The sequence below is a fragment of the Rhineura floridana genome, chromosome 6, assembly GCF_030035675.1.
Source record: "Rhineura floridana isolate rRhiFlo1 chromosome 6, rRhiFlo1.hap2, whole genome shotgun sequence".
NCBI lineage: Eukaryota > Metazoa > Chordata > Lepidosauria > Squamata > Rhineuridae > Rhineura > Rhineura floridana.
In genome coordinates this window covers 77223743-77242072 of record NC_084485.1, presented here as the reverse complement: position 1 = coordinate 77242072, position 18330 = coordinate 77223743, and the positions used below count along the sequence as shown (strand labels likewise).

Genomic DNA, 18330 nt, shown 5'->3' with positions numbered 1-18330 from the left:
ACAGGGAACATTCCCAGTCCTACGTAGAGGTGCCAGAGATTGAGCCTGGGACCTTCTGCAAGCAAAGCAGATGCTTTACTACTGAGTTATGGCCCTTCCTTCTCCAGTTCTCAGGCACATCTACCATCCACTCCCACCCCATTACATAAACCTCCAGTTCTGGCCCCCTTCTAAAACAGCCTTGTCAAGATTGCCAATGGCACGTGGCAGGTTTCACTTCAAGTGGTGTGTACTATAACAATCTGTAATTAGCCCTCCTGGAAGGCAGATGCCAACTGCATCACCAGCAAAATTTGGTACATAAACTCAGCTCCTTAATTCCTAGCAAAAACCTTGCAGAACAAGTGCTGCTACAGAGAGTAGGCAAGTAATAACTAGTTACTTGAAGGAGGGGAGTAATTCTAGATGCTGGCCGGGCTAGGCTGGGTTAGGCTCTCAAGAAGTTCCAACATAAGGTACTTCCTATCCCTCATAGTGATGACTCTAGAGCCAATGAAAGTTGCTAGATTCACAGCTCTAGAGACAAAATAATTCAGTTTCACTAAGGATCATGTGCAGTTGAGACACCACACCTTGCCCAACAGCGCCTCAATGAAATTGCCACCTGTAGAGGCTAACTAAGCGGCTGGGTTGTGAAGAAGTTAGGAGTCAAAAGTTTTGTAGTCATAGCCTATCCTCTCCTGCTGAACAAACAGGGTCCAGGCTTCTAGCTCTGGAAAATAAAAGAGGGATAACATACTATCAAGCCACCAGATCTATGCTAGGAAAAGGAGTATACACCAGCATGAATTTGCTCCAGCACAGAGTGGGAGTCTGCATAAGTGAATTGACATCATTCTACTTCATTTATTTATTTATTTTATTTATTTGTTTCATTTATAAACCGCCCATAGCGAGTAGCTCTCTGGGCGGTGTACAAAAAAGTTAAAATACAAAATATCACAATAAAATCAGCCTACAAACAATGAACACAAGCAGCAACAAAAGTAAGTAGAAAATTTAAAATTCATGAGATTTAACATGAACTACCGGGGGGGGGGGGAGTGAGCAGTATGAGACCTGTCAGCTCTATCCTGTCTGCCAAAGTGGTTTCTCTCCCTTCCCCCAGCTACACCCACCACCACATGTTCCTAATTCACAGCCAAATCATTTGCGGCTTGAAATCAGCACTTGGCATTCTTAAGCAGATTCCATGGCCCCAGCAACTTAGAAGGGCTCATTGCTGACACCTGTCATGCCCCTTTCTAAACAACTCTGGTCTGATGCTCTAAGCAGTGCTAGGCAGCTGGCTGTTTCTCACAATGCCCCAAAGTAATGCTACATCAGAGCCACTTTGGGGAAGTAAATAGCAGGCAGACCCAGCTGAGCACCTCAAACGTGGAGCCAGCCCTGGGGGTGAGGTTCTCTGTGGGAAACTCTTTAGCAAGTTGTAAATAGCCTGCCAGCCCTAACTAATCTATCCATTCAGACATGTGCTTACATACCACCAGTAACAAAATTCATACACTAGTCTACAAAATTATATGTTTATGATGCTCCCCCATTGTGTGCCTAAGTGCCCATCTGAAAAATGTGTTCTCTAGTCATTTGCATAGTCTGGACAGGGACAATGTCCCATTGTAATGAGTTTAGGGCATATGCAGTTGATAAGTAGTGAATTTAAAGATAACATGGCATTGGGCCATATCCAACGCTGCAGCTCTGCTGGTGCGAGGGACTTCCATGTACGCAATGGAACTTCCTTTTCCTCTCTTATCCTCTCCAAGTCCCCACTGCAAGCCCTCAAAACAAGCTCCAGAGGGTTGTGCAACTCTCTGGAGTAGATTTTGGGGGTGCACAGGCAGGGAGAGGGAACAGAAGTCCCACTGCACCAGTGGAACCTCACTGGCAAAGCACTGGATACAAGCCATTGAAATTATGATATATTATCTTTAAACAAGTTACTGGAAACAGGGAGAAAAACATGCTTTGGGATGTGTATGGAACACTATCCACATACTCCAGTGGAGAAAACGACACTTCTCCAATGCTACCTTTAGATTAAAGGCGATTGTGTCCCACTGAAGTATTTCAATTTAACTGCCTTGTAGATGAGGCTACATACAACTAAGTCTTGAATAGCTGAGCCATTCAGCATTGAGATTTTTTTTTTGAGAAAATATGTGGTATACTTAGAGTGGTATTACTGTGTGCTTAAGAACTAATGTTTTAGTTTCACTTGTGAGTGATTAGTTGCGTTTTTTAGAGCCAGCTGTGCCTGGGATTTTATCTTCCTGGCTTTAGCAAGAAGACTGTCTTTTTATACATTGCGTGAAGATAGTTTTTATTATGTTTTTTCTTTTTTTTTTAATTTTCGTATCAGTAGTTATTAGCATTTTATCATAATAATTCATTTGTTTTGTACTATGTTTATATTTAAGGGCTAGCACATTATGCATTACAGTCTTCTAGCTATACAATTTGCTTTATATTTTCTAGAATTTTAAGATATTTATTTGTTGTCTTCTGCACAATGTGAGCATTTGAAAGTACAAACTGCTAGCATTATTTGTATGGCTATGTGTTATATTTTTAGATGTTCTGTTTCTATAATTTGTGTGTTTTTAAAAACTTTGTTTAATCTTATAGGCATTAGATGGTGAGGCTTTGTCATTAATAACTCTTTTAATGTTTGTATTTCAGATTTTTTATTATTCATTACCACATATCTACACCATGTATTTGCAACCTTTGTTAAAGCTGTTGGGTTACTTTTTTTATCATTATTTCAATGTTAAGTTTTGTAGGGTTTTCCATCTGATTTGTCCTTTTTCCTTTGTTCTTATTTTTTTAGTATAGTATAGCCAGTGTGTCAAAAAATTTCTAAAAATGTTTATATCTGTGACATTATGTATTTATCCGCTTTCTTGACAGATTGCACTTGAAAAAGGGTGTTGACACTCGAAACGTGTTGGGCACTTAATAAACATTTTAAATTACATTTATAGTTTTTCACTGGCTGGCACCTTTGGGGTTTTCCCCCTTTTTCTGTTATTTTTTGAGCCTATCCTGAGCAGGACCTTGCTATCACCCACTACTCTAGAACAGGGATGGGGAATCTGTGACCCTCCGCTTGTTGTTGAACTACAACTCCCATCATCCCTGGGCACTGCCCACATAGGTCGGGGGTGATGGGAGTTGGAGTCCAACAACATCAAGAGGGCGACAGATTCCCCAAACTTGTTCTAGAAGGCTAAAGCAGATTAAAAGTATGCAGTTCTCAATCAAATTCTTATAAATCCCTAATATTCTTGGGGGGATTTGGGACAGCGTTGTTGCACTCATGTCCTGCACACAGGCTTCCCATAAGCACCTGGTTGGCCACTGTGAGAACAGAATGCTGGACTAGATGGGCTTTTGGCCTGATCCAGCACAGCTCTCCTTCTTGTGTTCTTATTCTTGCTGTAAGTTAAAAGTTCACCCTTCCAACCATCCAGACACCTGTAGCCCTCAGTCCTAGGATTTTGACACTGGCCCTTTTACAAGCCCTTGATGTCATGAGAATGAGCTATCTTTAGCATTAGCTCAGGTATGGGAACCTGTGTCCCACCCAGCTGTTGTTGGACTACAGCTCCCATCAGCCTCAACAGCATGGCCAAAGGTCAGGAATGACAGGAGTTGTGGTCCAGCAACACTTGCAGGACCACGAGGTCCCCATCCCTGCATTAGCCACATGCTGCACACAACCACATTTGCTAAGGCTTGTCTCTGCTTACTCTGCAAAGTTCTGTACTGAGACAGTGACATCTAATTTAATGTAATTGCAAGACACAGACAAAGTGGCAGTGTAGGAAAAGAAGACTATCTGGCTAATTAAAAGGACTGCTTTCTTATCCTGTAACGAAACAATTATCAACTCCAAAGATAGGTTTCCCCCACCTTATATTGATCTCAAGCACAGATTTGTCTGTGGCAGCAAAAACACTACAAGGAGTCTTGTGGCACCTTAAGTACTAAGAAACATACAGCAGCATAAGCTTAGGTAGGGAAGAGCCCACGTTTGTTGTGGGACCATGTCTTGTAGCAATGACACCGGGATACCAGGGGCTGCCTTATAAGACAGCCAAATACCTTCCAAGGTGACTATGCTAAGGGCAGTTCTCTCTCGTCTTCGAGGCCCTGATAAATATAATCTCAGAACCTAGAGGAGGGTTGGTTCTATCTTCCAAATGAATAATCATAGAATACACTGATTTTGCACTCCTCTGCCCTCATCCGCACTAAACATCCAAAAGCTGCTACGGTGCCGTCAAATCAACATGCATTCAAATCACATGCAAGGAAAGTCAATTTTATATGGAATTAGTCTCAAGTGGTTGATTCTGTTCAAAGGGAAGAGAAAGAGGGGGAGGGAGAAGATTCTTTGGCTGGAAAACTGTGAGCCTGTGGAGAAGATGTAAAAGAGAGAGAAAGAAAACTCTGCAGTTTCAGCTATTGTCTTCCAGCAAAGACTAGGGCAGCCAACTGGAGCAGCACACAAGAGCAGATCACCAACTGACTGTTATGCAACCTCCACCAGTTCTAAAAACAATTCTACCTCACTACTACTGTACCTTTAAAAAACAAAACTGAAATCAGAGACTATCAGCTAAATGCTTGCTAATGCCAAATAAGTGATTAGTCCAGCCTTCCCCAATTTGGTGCCCTGCAGATGTTTTGGACTACAACTCCCAGGAGTCCCAGGCAGCCTGGTCAATAGTCTAGGATGATGGGAGTTGCAGTCCAGGGTACCAGGCTGGGGAAGGCTGCATTAGGTATTTACACAATATTCAGAATTGTTGTTTAGCAGCTGGTTCTCCATCAGCAAAAAGTTTTCCAGATGTGATCAGACCCCCCTTTCTCAAAAGCTCCATTCAAGCTTACTCAGAGCTTCTGGTGAAGTGTAAGAGAGCTTGAATGAGGCATACAGAGTTGGACTAGATTGCTTCAAAAGGTTCTCCTGCCCCAACAATTAAGATTTGGACCCGAATTCACAGCAATACATTCACCATCTTACCTGACACAGATACTCTCATGACTGCTTCCAAAGGCCTGTTGTTATCCAAGGCCCTGCTCAGATGTAGCTCTCCAGTACTGTGGTTCAGGAGCACCAGCTTCAGTTCATTGCCTTGCTCAAAACTATAGGTAAGAGTATCGGAGACATCAGGGTCATAGGCTGGGATTCTGCCAATCACACCAGTGGGGAAACTGCTGGATTTGTTGGTGATGTAGTTATTAAAGAGGATCTCAAAATTCTTTAAGACTGGAATGTTGTCATTTTTATCCAAAAGACGGACATGCACGGTAGCCCGGCTAACCAGTGGAGCTGAAGTAGCCTGGACCACAATGACATACTCAGACTTGGCCTCATAATCCAAATCCATCAATGCTGTCAGCTCTCCTGAGAAGATGTCAAGTTGAAAGACCTCAGGAATGTTACCTTCCACAATTTGATACATGATCTGAGCATTGGTGCCCTCATCTGGGTCACTCGCAGTGATACGGGCCACCACTAAGCCGATGGGGCTGTTCTCCTCAACAAAGATATCAAACTCATCCTGTTCAAAGACAGGGGGGTTATCGTTGACATCAAGAACAGTGATATAGACATCAATAGGAGTCCTCATGGCTGGCATGCCCTTATCAACTGCATATGCCCTAAGCTCATACAGTGGGACATTCTCCCTGTCCAGCCTACGCAAAGTCCTAACAATGCCTGAGGTGGATTCAATTATGAAGTCTCCATCCCCATCATCCCCACCTTGAAAGGTATAGAACACCCTCCCATTCAGCCCAGAGTCTCTGTCAGTGGCAGAAACCTGAAGGACACTAGTGAAGGCTGGGACATCCTCATATACAGAACCTTGGTAGTTATCCCTTAAGAACTGAGGTGCATTGTCATTTACATCATTGACTAGTATCTCCAGGTAGGTGGTGTCCGATTTCTGTGGGATACCATTATCCCGGGCTGTAATTGCCAATGTGTAGGACACCTGATCCTCATAGTCCAGTTCCATCTGAGTGGTGACAGCACCAGTGTCCATATCAATCTTGAACTGAGGGATACTATCTTCCATGAAGTAAGTGATACGGGCATTTTCTCCTGTGTCCTCATCAGTAGCACTAATAATCACTACGGTGGTGCCCACTGGCCTGTCCTCATTGATGTTAACAGTGTAATGAGAACTTTGGAATACTGGTCGGTGTGTGTTGGCATCAGTCACGTTAACAAAGACCTGGGCTGTGTCAAGTCGTGTACCATCAGATGCAGTAACAGTAAGCAGATACTGGCGCTCTAATTTGTAATCCAAGGGTAGGGCCAGGGTGATGAGGCCACCACCACTCTGGCTGGTTATTGAGAAGCGATTGCGGGTGTTCCCATTGGTGATCTGGTAGGTGATAACACTGTTGACATCCCGGTCAATGGCAGAGACTGTAAGGACACTGGTACCCACAGCAGCATCTTCATTGAGGCGCATGGTATATTCCTTTTGAGTAAACTCAGGATTGTTATCGTTGACATCCAGAATGGTAATGCTGACACTGGCTGAAGAGGTCATGGAAGGGCTACCATGGTCTCGGGCCTCAACACCAAAGTTGTAAAAGTCCACAGCTTCACGATCCAAGTCGGAGGCCACCACAATCCAGCCTGTGTTGTTATTGATAGTAAAAGGGAAATCAGAGCTAGTATCAACTAGAGCATACTCTAGTCGAGCATTGTCCCCAGAATCTGCATCAATGGCTTGGATGTGGATTACAGAGTAGCCCACAGGGACATTCTCCAGCACCGTGGACTGGAAAGGGGTGCTGACAAAGATGGGGACATTGTCATTTACATCCAGCACCTGGATGGTTACCAGCCCACTGATGTTGGAAAGAGGGGGCCTTCCTCCATCCTGGGCTCTAATGCGAAGAGTGTATTCCTTATTCATCTCATAGTCAAGCTGGCTGACTACATCAATGTTACCTGTCTGGGCATCAATGTAAAACTGTCCCCGGGTATTGCCACTCATGATGCTATAATGCACGAGGGCATTGCTGCCTTTGTCCCGGTCTGTCGCATTTACCCGTAGAATGTGGGTATTCGAGGCCACATTCTCAGGTACCTGCACTACATAGCGTTTCTCACTGAACTGAGGCGAGTTGTCATTGTCATCCTCCACTGTGATGTGGATTGTGGCCGTGGTACTGCGTGGCCCTGGGTCTTTGCCTTGATCATTGGCCTCCACTATCAGCTGGTAAGCCTCAACAGCTTCTCGGTCCACCAGGCCATTGGTGCGGATGACGCCAGACTTTGCGTCAATCTCAAAGATCCTATTGGACCCATTCCCATTCAGGATGCGGTAGAGGATGTTGGCATTGGGGCTGGCATCTCCATCAGTGGCTCTCACCGTCAGCACCTCATAGCCAACCTCCAGGTTCTCCCGCATACTCTCCTTGTACTCCTGCTGCTCAAAGACGGGATCGTGGTCATTGGTGTCACTGACGGTGATGGTAAGGGTGGCCAGGGCGGTGCGACGCGGCATGCCATGGTCCACCGCCGTCACACGAAACACATGGGTGCTTTTGGTTTCTCTGTCCAGCTCCTCAGCTGTGGCCACAGCCCCTGTCTGTGGGTCGATGACAAAGAAACTGTTGGAACGGCTGTCAAAGAGCGCGTCCATGGAGTAGTCCAAGCGGCCCCACTCACCCTCGTCAGGGTCGAGGGCCCGCAACAAGATCACGGGAGTCCCCGCTGGCCTGTTCTCTGGCACTGACACCTGGTAGGTGGGCATCTGGAACTGCGGGCTGGCGTTGACGTTGCGCTTCGCCCGGCTGCTCCCGGCGCCTTGGCGGCCACCCTCCAAGCGCCACAGCTTCTCCATCTCGTGCTGCGAGGAGCCAAGGCCCAGGCTCCAGCGGACAAAGGTCTCACCCTTCTCCTCACCGCGGCCGCACAGGAGCCCCAGGCGCAGCGGGTACCCTGACCGGAGGCACACGGCTCGCGGGGGCAGGATCAGTTCCCCCTGGGGGTGGGGCGACAGGCTGCCGCCACCTTGCACCCTGCACCGCAGATGGCAGCCTCCCCACGAGCTCGCGGGCGGCAGGGGAACGCGGGCGCCCGGCTCCAAGCACAGTGCCCGGCTTCGCCCCCTGCGGAACCGTCCGCCCGGCTCTGGGGCCAGGAGAAGGCGGCTTAGCAGGAGGAGTTCCCCTTCCTCACTCGACCTCGACGCCGCTCCGTCGCCGCACCGCGGCCCGAGCAGGTGCGCCCAGAGGCCGCGGGCGGGACGCGGAGCCGGGCAGAGCCACAAGACCGGCGGCGCGGCACAGGCGGGTAGCTCGTCCAGCGGCCGCAGCGGTAACTCAGGGCCGCTCAGGGAGGCGCAGGGAGCGGGCGGCTCCGAGGGGTTCTGGGCTCGGGAGCGGGGGATCCCCAGCGCCAGCAGCAGGAGCACAGCCCGGCCGGGGGCGCAGCAGCAGCCGCCGCCCATCTCCCGCTGCCGCCGCCGCCGCCGCCCGCAGTCTGGCTTCTGCTCGCTCCGTCCGGTCAGCAGCTGCGCTTCATGCCAGGCGGAGGATCCGGGCCGAGGCGCCCGCCGGCTCCCCCGATCAGCCCCAGCAGGTCCACCGCCGCGTGCGCTCTCCTAGCAGCCCGCTAAGGTCTCGCCGCCTGCCAACACGCCCGGCTCGGCTCCGCTGCGGCAGCGGCTGGCCAGGCTCATTTCCATAGACCTGCGGCTCTTAAAGGAGCCGTGTCGGCCTTGCTGCTAAGAGGTAGCCGCGCGGTGGGGCCCTCCCCTTCATACCGCCACATTCTCCACCAGTGGCGGCAACGCCAGCAGGGCTTCCTTTTGGGCCCCGGCTGAGCAGTCCTGGCTTCTGTTTGGCAGTGGCTGGGCCTAGACTCAACCCTTAAACTATGAAGAATGGCAGAAGCTTGTACAGAGGGGGAGCAGGCCTCACTTGTCAGTGTTCACAGGCAATCTCCACCCCAGGCAGTAGTGCAGTGGCAAATTCAGAAGCGCAAGGTCCCTTCATGATAGTCACAGCCATACCCCCTCCCCCACGTTTTGCTGCTGGGTTAAGAATGAGATCTTTGTTAATGCCTTCTCCCACAACAACTGATATCCCTAGGAGCCAATACGCATGAAAAGGGAGTCTGTTAGCTGCTGAGAAGAGTCTTCTCGGTGGCTGGTTCACCTCCTTTCACTCTGTTTGGCTCCAATCAGCAGGGAAGGACAAGGAAGCATGTTAGAAAACTCTTCTCACTCTCCTTTTTCATGCTGATTGGCTCGTAGAATGCTGGAAACATAGGGGCCCTGCTGGGACCTCGCTCCCCCAAAAATAAGGTGTCTAAGAACTCCCAAGACCCTGGACAACTACACCCCTGGCCCCAGGGCATGCCTTCCAGAGAATATGTCAACTGGGACCAGGGATGACTAGGACTTTGTGTTCTTTGCCTAAGCTTGTTGTTATGTGCCTCCAAGTTGACTACGATTTATTGCGACCCTATGAATCAGTGACCTCCAAGAACATCTGTCATGAACCACCCTGTTCAGATCTTGTAAGTTCAGGTCTGTGGCTTCCTTTAGGGAATCAATCCGTCTCTTGTTTGGCCTTCCTCTTTTTCTACTTCCTTCTGTTTTTCCAAGCATTATTATCTTTTCTAATGAATCATGTCTTCTCATTATGTGTCCAAAGTATGGTAACCTCATTTTCATCACAGAGTATCCAAAATGCCAAAGCTTAGCCCTGAAATAAATGAGCCAATAATGAGTGTACATAGAGTACCTTTCCTTCGGCTTCTTAGGACCGGGTAGCCTACATAGTGGCCTCTGGCTACAACCCCCATCATCCCGATCATTGGTCATGCTGGCTAGGGCTGATGGGTGTTGGAGTCCAACGACAGCTGGAGGGCACCACACTGGCTATGCCTCTCTTAGGGAATTGCAACCTATATCTGGGACTGGACAAATTGCTTCCAATCTGGCAAAGGTATCCTGAGCACTGTGGCTTACTAGCCCCCCTGCAAAAAAATATAAAGGGTCCCCCACAACATGATAAGTCCCAGGATAAATTCCCTTTGGGAAAACCTTGACAGTTAAATCCTTTTAAAGTCAGTTTAAAATGTAATGTAAATGCACACAATGGAGTTTCTGTGCCTGATACTTTTGGATGCTTAGACCCATCTTGCACTTTTTAGAATACAAAGCTGGCACTGCTCTAATGGCTAATGCTGTGGTTTTAGAGGTTCAGTTAGCAGCGTTTCTGTTTTTGCCATGACGTGCATTCATTCTCAGCAGCTGTTCAAATGCCAGTAATTTTCATTTTGCTGTTGCAGAGTCTATTGATAAAGTGACACCACGGAAATACCCCTAGTGCACTATCCTGTATAAACATGCACAAACTGCCTACTCTGTTGGCAAATATTCTGGATGAAATTCTGCACACGTGCAGTTTAAGTCCCACTGAAAACCAAACTGTGTGTTGAATTTCAATAATAAGCATGTATAGGAACATATAAGAGGCTGTCTCATGCAAAGTCCATTTCACTCAGGTTTGAGACAGGAGCCTTTTATGTATTTATTAGATTTCTTACCAGCCCTTCACTCTAAGGTCCCAGGGTGGGTTACAACAATATAATATACAATTATAGAAACAGATACAACTGTTGCAATGATGAAACAAACAAAACCATTCCAAAAAGAGCAGAACAGTATTTCCAGACAAGGGCTGAGAATCCAGGATCTTTTTGCATGCTACACTTTCTTCTCTGCCATAACCTCTCTTTGTGAGACAGATTTTGCTCTATAGAGAGAGCTGGATTCAACCTGGTGGGCTTTCAATAATCTCCTTTAATAATAATAATAAAATTTTATTTAATTAGTCGCCCATCTGTCCGCCCAAGCGGACACTCTGGGCGACGTACACAATATAAATACAATATAAAAACATATGCATATAGCAAATTACAATATTAACAGCAATTCATAAACCATCCTTCAGTAATACAATATAAAAACCTAACCCACCCCAGAAATCCCATAGGCCTGCCTGAACAGCCAGGTCTTTAAAGCTTGGCGAAAAGCCATCAGGGAGGAGGTGTGACGAAGGTCAAAAGGAAGTAAGTTCCAGAGGGTGGGGGCCACGATTGAAAAGGCCCTCTCTCTGGTCCGCACCAGTCTAGCTGTTTTCACCGATGGGACCGAGAGAAGGTCTTGTGAGGCTGATCTTGTTTGGCGGCATATTTGGTGATACTGGAGGCGTTCCTTCAGATAGACTGGGCCGGAACCATATAGGGTTTTAAAGGTTAGTACCAACACCTTGAATTGGCCCGGTACACAACTGGCAGCCAGTTAATTCGCTGTAACTGGCTTGAATGTTGCTATCCAATGGATGAAGAATTCAGGTGTGCTGCTCAGCTGGGAGATAGGGCTCCCTACAGAGGCAATGTGCCTATTGTAATTAACTCTGAAGGGCTCTGGATTTGGGGTGGGCTTTGCTGTGATTCCCTGGGGAGCAGAAACTAAGCTGGGAGAATCCTGTTTGTACCTTCCAGCAGTACATCTGGGGCCATCCAGAGCAGGGCAACTTAGGAGAACAGTGCTCACCTGGATTTGGCTAGCCAGAAGGTCATCTGACGCAGGATTCATTTCTCCCTCTTTTCAAATTAGTTTTGTCAATCATTCCTGGAAATCACACCTCTGGAAAGGTTCAACACACATTCAGATCGCAAGCCAATGTAAGGTATGCAAAATTCCCCAAATCAGACTTGCCAAACCATAATGGGATATATATCTGTGATACTTGGATAAACCTCATGCATTTCTTCAACCCAGTTCTATGAAGCAGTTGGGGGGAGGGGACCTTGCAGTGGGAGCAAAGAACTGTATGCATCCAGCTATTTCTGTCCTTCCCATAAATTTGGGCAACACATGTGTACTATTTTGTGCAGTGTAACTGAGCTGAGTTGCTTAGAATACGCATGCAGTTAGACGCTACTCCATTACTTCTCAGTGTTATTGGGGGAGCCATTTATCTCATGTAGCTTATGGGCAGAAGAGCACATCAGCCTTGGGGTAGGAGGAACTAACTCAGGGTGGAAGGCAGCTTCCCGCATCATAGGGAGGTATTTGGGACATACCTCTTTATGGTAAGGCAGCAGGAGCACACACGGGGGGAGGCTATCATAGGTAGAGCATATGTGTTGCATGCCAAAGGTCCCATTCAATCTCCTGTTAAAAGGATCTCTGGTGGCAGGACTGGAAACATCTGGCTGAGATGTTGGAGAGCTACTGGTACAGTACACAACACTGGCCTGAGCTGGTGAAAGACAGTATCTTATATTTGAAACATGGGGGTGGGCTGTAGTTCAGTGGTAGAGCTTAATTGCCCATCCTTTCCCTTTATTTTATTTAGAGGACCTGATTGTTTTATTGGACAGGAATGTGCATAATAAAGTGATTCTGTTTCCCATATCTAAAGCCATCAGCTATGCTTCCGTAGAAATAGCAACACTTTTTGACTTACATGTAAAGCTGTTACCAAGAATAGGGTTGAGCAGCATGCATAATAAACCAGGCATCTAAATGTTACCTGTCGTATTTACACACTTCCTGGGAAAGGACTGTAGCTCAGTGGTAGTGCACATGGTTTTCATGCAGAAGACCCCAGGTTCAATCCCTGTCATCTCCAGGTAGGGCTGCAAGTTATTCCCTCTCTGAAACCCTGGAGCAGCCGCTTCCAGTCAGTGTAGATAATAATGAACTAGATGGGCCAATGCACCTTCCAATGCACTCAGTATAAGGCAGTTTCCTATGTTCTTAAGAGCAGAATTCAGCACTGCAGCATGCCGTGAAATCGTTTTTTAAAAAAAACTGGGGTATAATCTCTTCTTAAAGCCAGTTTACAAGACTACAGGGTGGGGGGAACTCTGCTAAATCAGTACAAATCCTTGTTGTGCTGAATTGAATAAGCCTGTACCTAATCAGACTAACAGAACTGCACAGGCTACGCTGGACAGCAGCCTTAGCCACTGTGCCTGATTTACTGGCTAAAACCTTGTTTTCCCCATCTGACTTCACCAATGGTTGGGCCAGCCCCAATTATTAACTGGCTGGGGCAAGAGTCGGATAGAGGGCCTGAGTTCTTGCTTTCCCTTCCATCTCAGTCTCCTTCCTTTCCTTTACACCAACTTTTGCAGCACATTTTGCTTGTGTATGTTTCCTCATCTGCAAGGAACCTGCTTGCACAAGACTGGCTGCTCCTGGAATGGTGCGTCTTAAAAGGGCAATGCCTCCAGCTTTCTCACAGCCTCACTCACTGCAGGTGCATATCGCCATAATCACATCTCTTCCTTTGGACTGATTAATCCAGAAAAACGGCTAAACGGTACTTACCGTTTACTTAGTGCCAGCAATGTGATCAAAGTTTCTGTTCTATGGTTGGGAAACTCATTATGACTCACATTCATAGACACAAGTTCAAATCCTCATTTCAGTCAAAAATGTACACTCTTAAGCCATTGGATGATAAAAAGTGGTTAAGTGTGTGAGCATACTTATGTGTTTATATACATCAGACTGCAATCCTATACACACTTACTTCGGAGTAAGTCCCATTGAACTCACTGGGACTTATTTTTTAATAGACAGACGTGCCTAGAATTACATTCTCAGATATTGAAATGTTAGCTGTTCCATGAAGGTTATGTCTTCTTGCTTTTCAACAGTTGTATAACACATTATTATTAATACAATGTAGATATAAAATGAATAGCATAAAAATAATTGCACTGATATAGCAATGTAGAGGCTTCAAAGTACTTCATATAAATTATCCAAGTATTTCTTACACAATAGGCCCATAATATATGTCTCCACCCCCATATTGCAGATGAAGAAGCTGGTAAGTGCTAGCATGATGTACATTGTGAGTTCACATCTGATGGGAAATTTGTAATGGGCAGATGTCTCAGATCATACTGGTGGACTATGCTGGTATTCATTCATCAGAATGTTAAAGGAAGCAATTTATCAGAAACCACAAGTCTACATTATTCATTTTCAGGGAGTGGGAACCCTACACAAACCCAATAGACATGAACTGAAGTTGAACAGCAGCAATGCATGGTGGCGGCTCATGACTGAAATAACTAAGATAGTTTTTTAAAAAGAGAGAGAGTTGACATTGTTGCCTGTACAACCAGTTGTTAAGAGGGCTGTGCCAGCATATTTCACAGGGGTTTGTTCACAACAACACAACTAATATGTCGGGGCTCCAAGAGAATGGTTCTCTACTTGGGCATTTTTATCCTGAGAACAAAGAAGGCAAATATACCTACTCTCCATTTTCCCCTGTGTCCTCAGAGCAGAGAAGCCAAGCACCACTTCGACCATCCTGGGCAAGTGACCAAATCTATTTTAATGTTTTGCTGTGTAAATCTATGACTGATGATGAATCTGTGGAGGATGGCAAGCTTGCAAAATGGCTGGGCCAATAAAATGTAAAAATTCTGTCTTTTCATCTATGTCATTTATAGCACAATCCTCCAAACCTGTCTACTTAGAAGTAAGTCTCACTGAGCTCAATGGGGCTTATGCCCAGATTACTGGGTACAGGATTGCAGCCTGAGTCTGTTCAACATCCATCATTCTTTGGGTACAACATGACCATCCACACCCTGACTAGTAATAGCTAAATGAAAGATCTTTGCTTTGCCAAGACAAACTCCTTAGCAATAGATGCCTGCTTTGTGCTGCTTTGCCTAGAACAAAACAAATGCTGGCAACCCAGCTTCAAGGATGCCAAGTTGGAACACACAGCTCCCTGTACATTCACATGACACAACTAGAGGCAAATTATGGCACATTTCTCTTAATTTTTTTAAAAACTTCTGTCTCTGCTGCTAAGGGCCAGGCAGTTCTCTACTGGAGAGCCAATCAAACAGACAGGCAGGCAGGAGCTATCAATGGATCCCAAGGATACAGTGAGGAATGTTGCCTCTCTTCCTAGCCTACTGAGTGAAAACAAAGAAGTTAGACAGTACCATTCAGAAGGAGAATGGCCATCAATTAATTACACCCTGGATTTAGGACCCATCCTGTAAGGCATGTGAAGGAACCCAGCACCATTGACAAGAGCCCAATAACGGTGACTCATATTCAGACACCCATTGTTAAGCCTCTAAAAGCACCTTGGGATATGTGCACTATTGATGCATTCACTCTGAGACTGATAAGAAAGGAATGCAGAAAAATGGGGCAGCTTGGGAGATGTGATGCTGGCTGATTACCCTGTTGTGCCGCTGTGTGAGCAAGAACTGCATTGCAGGTTACAAAATTCATGTACAAGATCACTTCTATGTGGGAATTAATGTGAAATCAGCAAGTAGACAGTAAAATTTGTGTTTTGTTGTATGTTGCCCAGAGTGGCAGATTAATCTCTGCCAGATGGGCATCTAACAAATCAAATAATAATAACAATAATAATAATAAAATTCAACCATCACACACAGAAGGTTGTTTGCTCTTTTGAAAACATACATGGTGTCCACAGGATTGGTGGCAGATTCTGCTCAAAATGTAATTTGGTAGCAGATCTGAGGTTCTTTTGCCTGTAACAAAACCCAAGCTTGTTAGAATCTAGCAGATTCCACTATGAATCCAGCAGGAGAGAGAGAGTTGTGAAGAGCAATTAATTTCCAGCATTGTGTCTAGGCTAGTACCTAGAGCAAATGTGTGAACTTTAATTATTTGTAATTGTTTCTTATTTTTTATTTATTTATTTATTGTACTTTTAGACTGCCCTATAAGCGACAAGCTCTCAGGGCGGTGTACAACAGAATAAAACCACATTAAATACAGATGAGTGTGGGTACAATACAACTATAAAAACATTTTAAAAGCAAGGTTAAGACAAAGATAAAATAAAATTACAATTAAAATTAAAATGCCTGGGCAAAGAGGTAGGTCTTTACCTGGCGCCGAAAAGATAACAAAGAAGGCACCAGGCGTATCTCATCAGGGAGGGTGTTCCATAATTCGGGGGCCACCACTGAGAAGGCCCTAGATCTCCGGGCCTCCCTATGAGTTGGGACCCGGAGAAGGGCCTTCGACGTCGAGCGTAGTGAACGGGTAGGTACATAGCGGGAGAGGCGTTCCATCAGGTATTGTGGTCCGATGCCATTAAGGGCTTTATAGGTAAGAACCAACACTTTGAATCTGGCCCGGAAACATATTGGTAGCCAGTGCAGTTGGGCCAGAACAGGTGTTATATGGTCAGATTTTTTAGTCCAAGTAAGAACTCTGGCCGCAGCATTCTGCACCAGCTGAAGTTTCCGAACCGTCTTCAAAGGTAACCTTACGTAGAGTGCATTACAGTAGTCCAATCTAGAGGTTACCAGAGCATGGATAACTGTGGCGAGGTTCTCCCTGTCCAGATAGGGTCGTAGTTGGGCTACCAGCCAAAGCTGGTAGAACGCATTCCGTGCCACCGAGGCTACCTGAGCCTCCAGTGACAGGAGCGGATCTAATAAGACCCCCAAACTACGGACCTGCTCCTTTAGGGGGAGTGTAACCCCATCTAGGGTAGGTCGGACATCAACAATCTGTGCAGAGAGCCCCCCCCCCACCAATAGCATCTCAGTCTTGTCAGGATTGAGTCACAGTTTATTAGCTCTCATCCAGTCCATTATCGCGGCCAGGCAGCAGTTTAGTACATTAGCCTCACCTGAAGAACATGAGAAGGAGAAGTAGAGCTGCGTATCATCAGCATATTGCTGGAAACGCACTCCAAATCTCCTAATGACCTCACCCAGCGGCTTCATATAGATATTAAAGAGCATGGGGGACAGAACTGAACCCTGTGGGACCCCATATTGGAGTACCCAGGGACTCGAGCAATGCTCCCCAAGCACCACCTTCTGGAGACGATTCTCGAGGTAGGAGCACAGCCACTGCCAAGCAGTGCCTCCAACTCCTAAGTCCGCAAGTCGCCCCAGAAGGATACCATGGTCGATGGTATCAAAAGCCGCTGAGAGATCAAGGAGAACCAACAGAGTTACACTCCCTCTGTCTTTCTCCCGACAGAGGTCATCATACAGGGCGACCAAGGCTGTTTCTGTACCAAACCCCAGCCGAAAGCCGGATTGAAATGGATCCAGATAATCAGTTTCATCCAAGAGAGCCTGGAGCTGGCGAGCGACCACACGCTCTAAAACCTTGCCCAGGAATGGAACATTTGCTACCGGCCTATAGTTGTCAAGGTTGTCAGGGTCCAAGGAGGGTTTTTTTAGGAGCGGTCTCACCACCGCCTGTTTCAGGCAGAGTGGTACCACTCCCTCTCGTAAAGAGGCATTGATCACCTCCTTGGCCCAGCCGGCTGTTCCATTCCTGCTAGCTTTTATTAGCCACGAGGGGCAAGGATCCAGAGCAGAAGTGGTCGCCCGCACCTGTCCAAGCACCTTGTGCACATCCTTGAGCTGTACCAACTGAAATTCATCCAATAAAACAGGACAGGACTGTGCTCCGGACACCTCGTTAGGTTCAACTGCTACAATATTGGAGTCAAGGTCCCAGCGGATGTTCGTGATCTTATCTTGGAAGTGTCTCACAAACTCATTACAGTGGGCTGTTGATGGTATTATTGCGTTCTGAGGACCAGAGTGTAAAAGTCCCCGAACAACTTTATAAAGTTCCACTGGGCGGTTAGAAGATGACTGAATGGAGGCAGCAAAGTACTGCTTCTTTGCTGCCCTCACCGCCTTCACATAGAGCTTGGTAGAGACCTTCACAAGTGCATGATTACAGCCGTTGGGAGTTCGTCTCCATTTGCACTCAAGCCGTCTCCTTTCTTGCTTCATCACTCCTAGCTCCAGGGTAAACCAAGGAGCCAATTGAGCTCTGCAGAGGAGAGGACGCATCGGGCGATCGCGTCAGCTGCCCGGGTCATTTCCGTATTCCACAGAGTGACCAGGGTTTCGACAGGAGCGTCAGTTTTATCAGCCAGAAAACTCCCTAGAGCCTTCTGAAAACCCTCAGGATTCATTAGTCTCCGGGGATGGACCATCTTAATTGGTCCTCCACCCTTGCAGAGGGGAGAAAACATTGTGAGTCTAAACCTCAATAGGCGGTGATCTGTCCATGACAAAGGAATAGATGTAAAATCCCTCACTCCCAGATCACCATCCCCTAATCCAGTGGCAAAAATCAAGTCTAGAGTGTGTCCCAAGATATGCGTAGGGCCAGTAACAAATTGAGACAGCCCCATGGCTGTCATGGAGGTCATGAAGTCCTGAGCCGCCCCAGACAAAGCGGTCTCGGCATGAAT

The 18330-nt window shown here is 46.6% G+C and overlaps 1 protein-coding gene across 1 annotated transcript in view; it reads right to left on the bottom strand.

Annotated features, from left to right (window-relative positions):
• The window catches only part of CELSR2 (cadherin EGF LAG seven-pass G-type receptor 2), a 129926-nt gene extending 121210 nt beyond the window's left edge, over positions 1-8716 (bottom strand). The window contains exon 1 of the mRNA XM_061632519.1: positions 5036-8716. Within this exon, the coding sequence (XP_061488503.1) occupies positions 5036-8492 (3457 nt within the window). The 5' untranslated portion in view covers positions 8493-8716. The remainder of the gene's footprint in view (positions 1-5035) is intronic.
• Positions 8717-18330: the final 9614 nt, after the last annotated feature.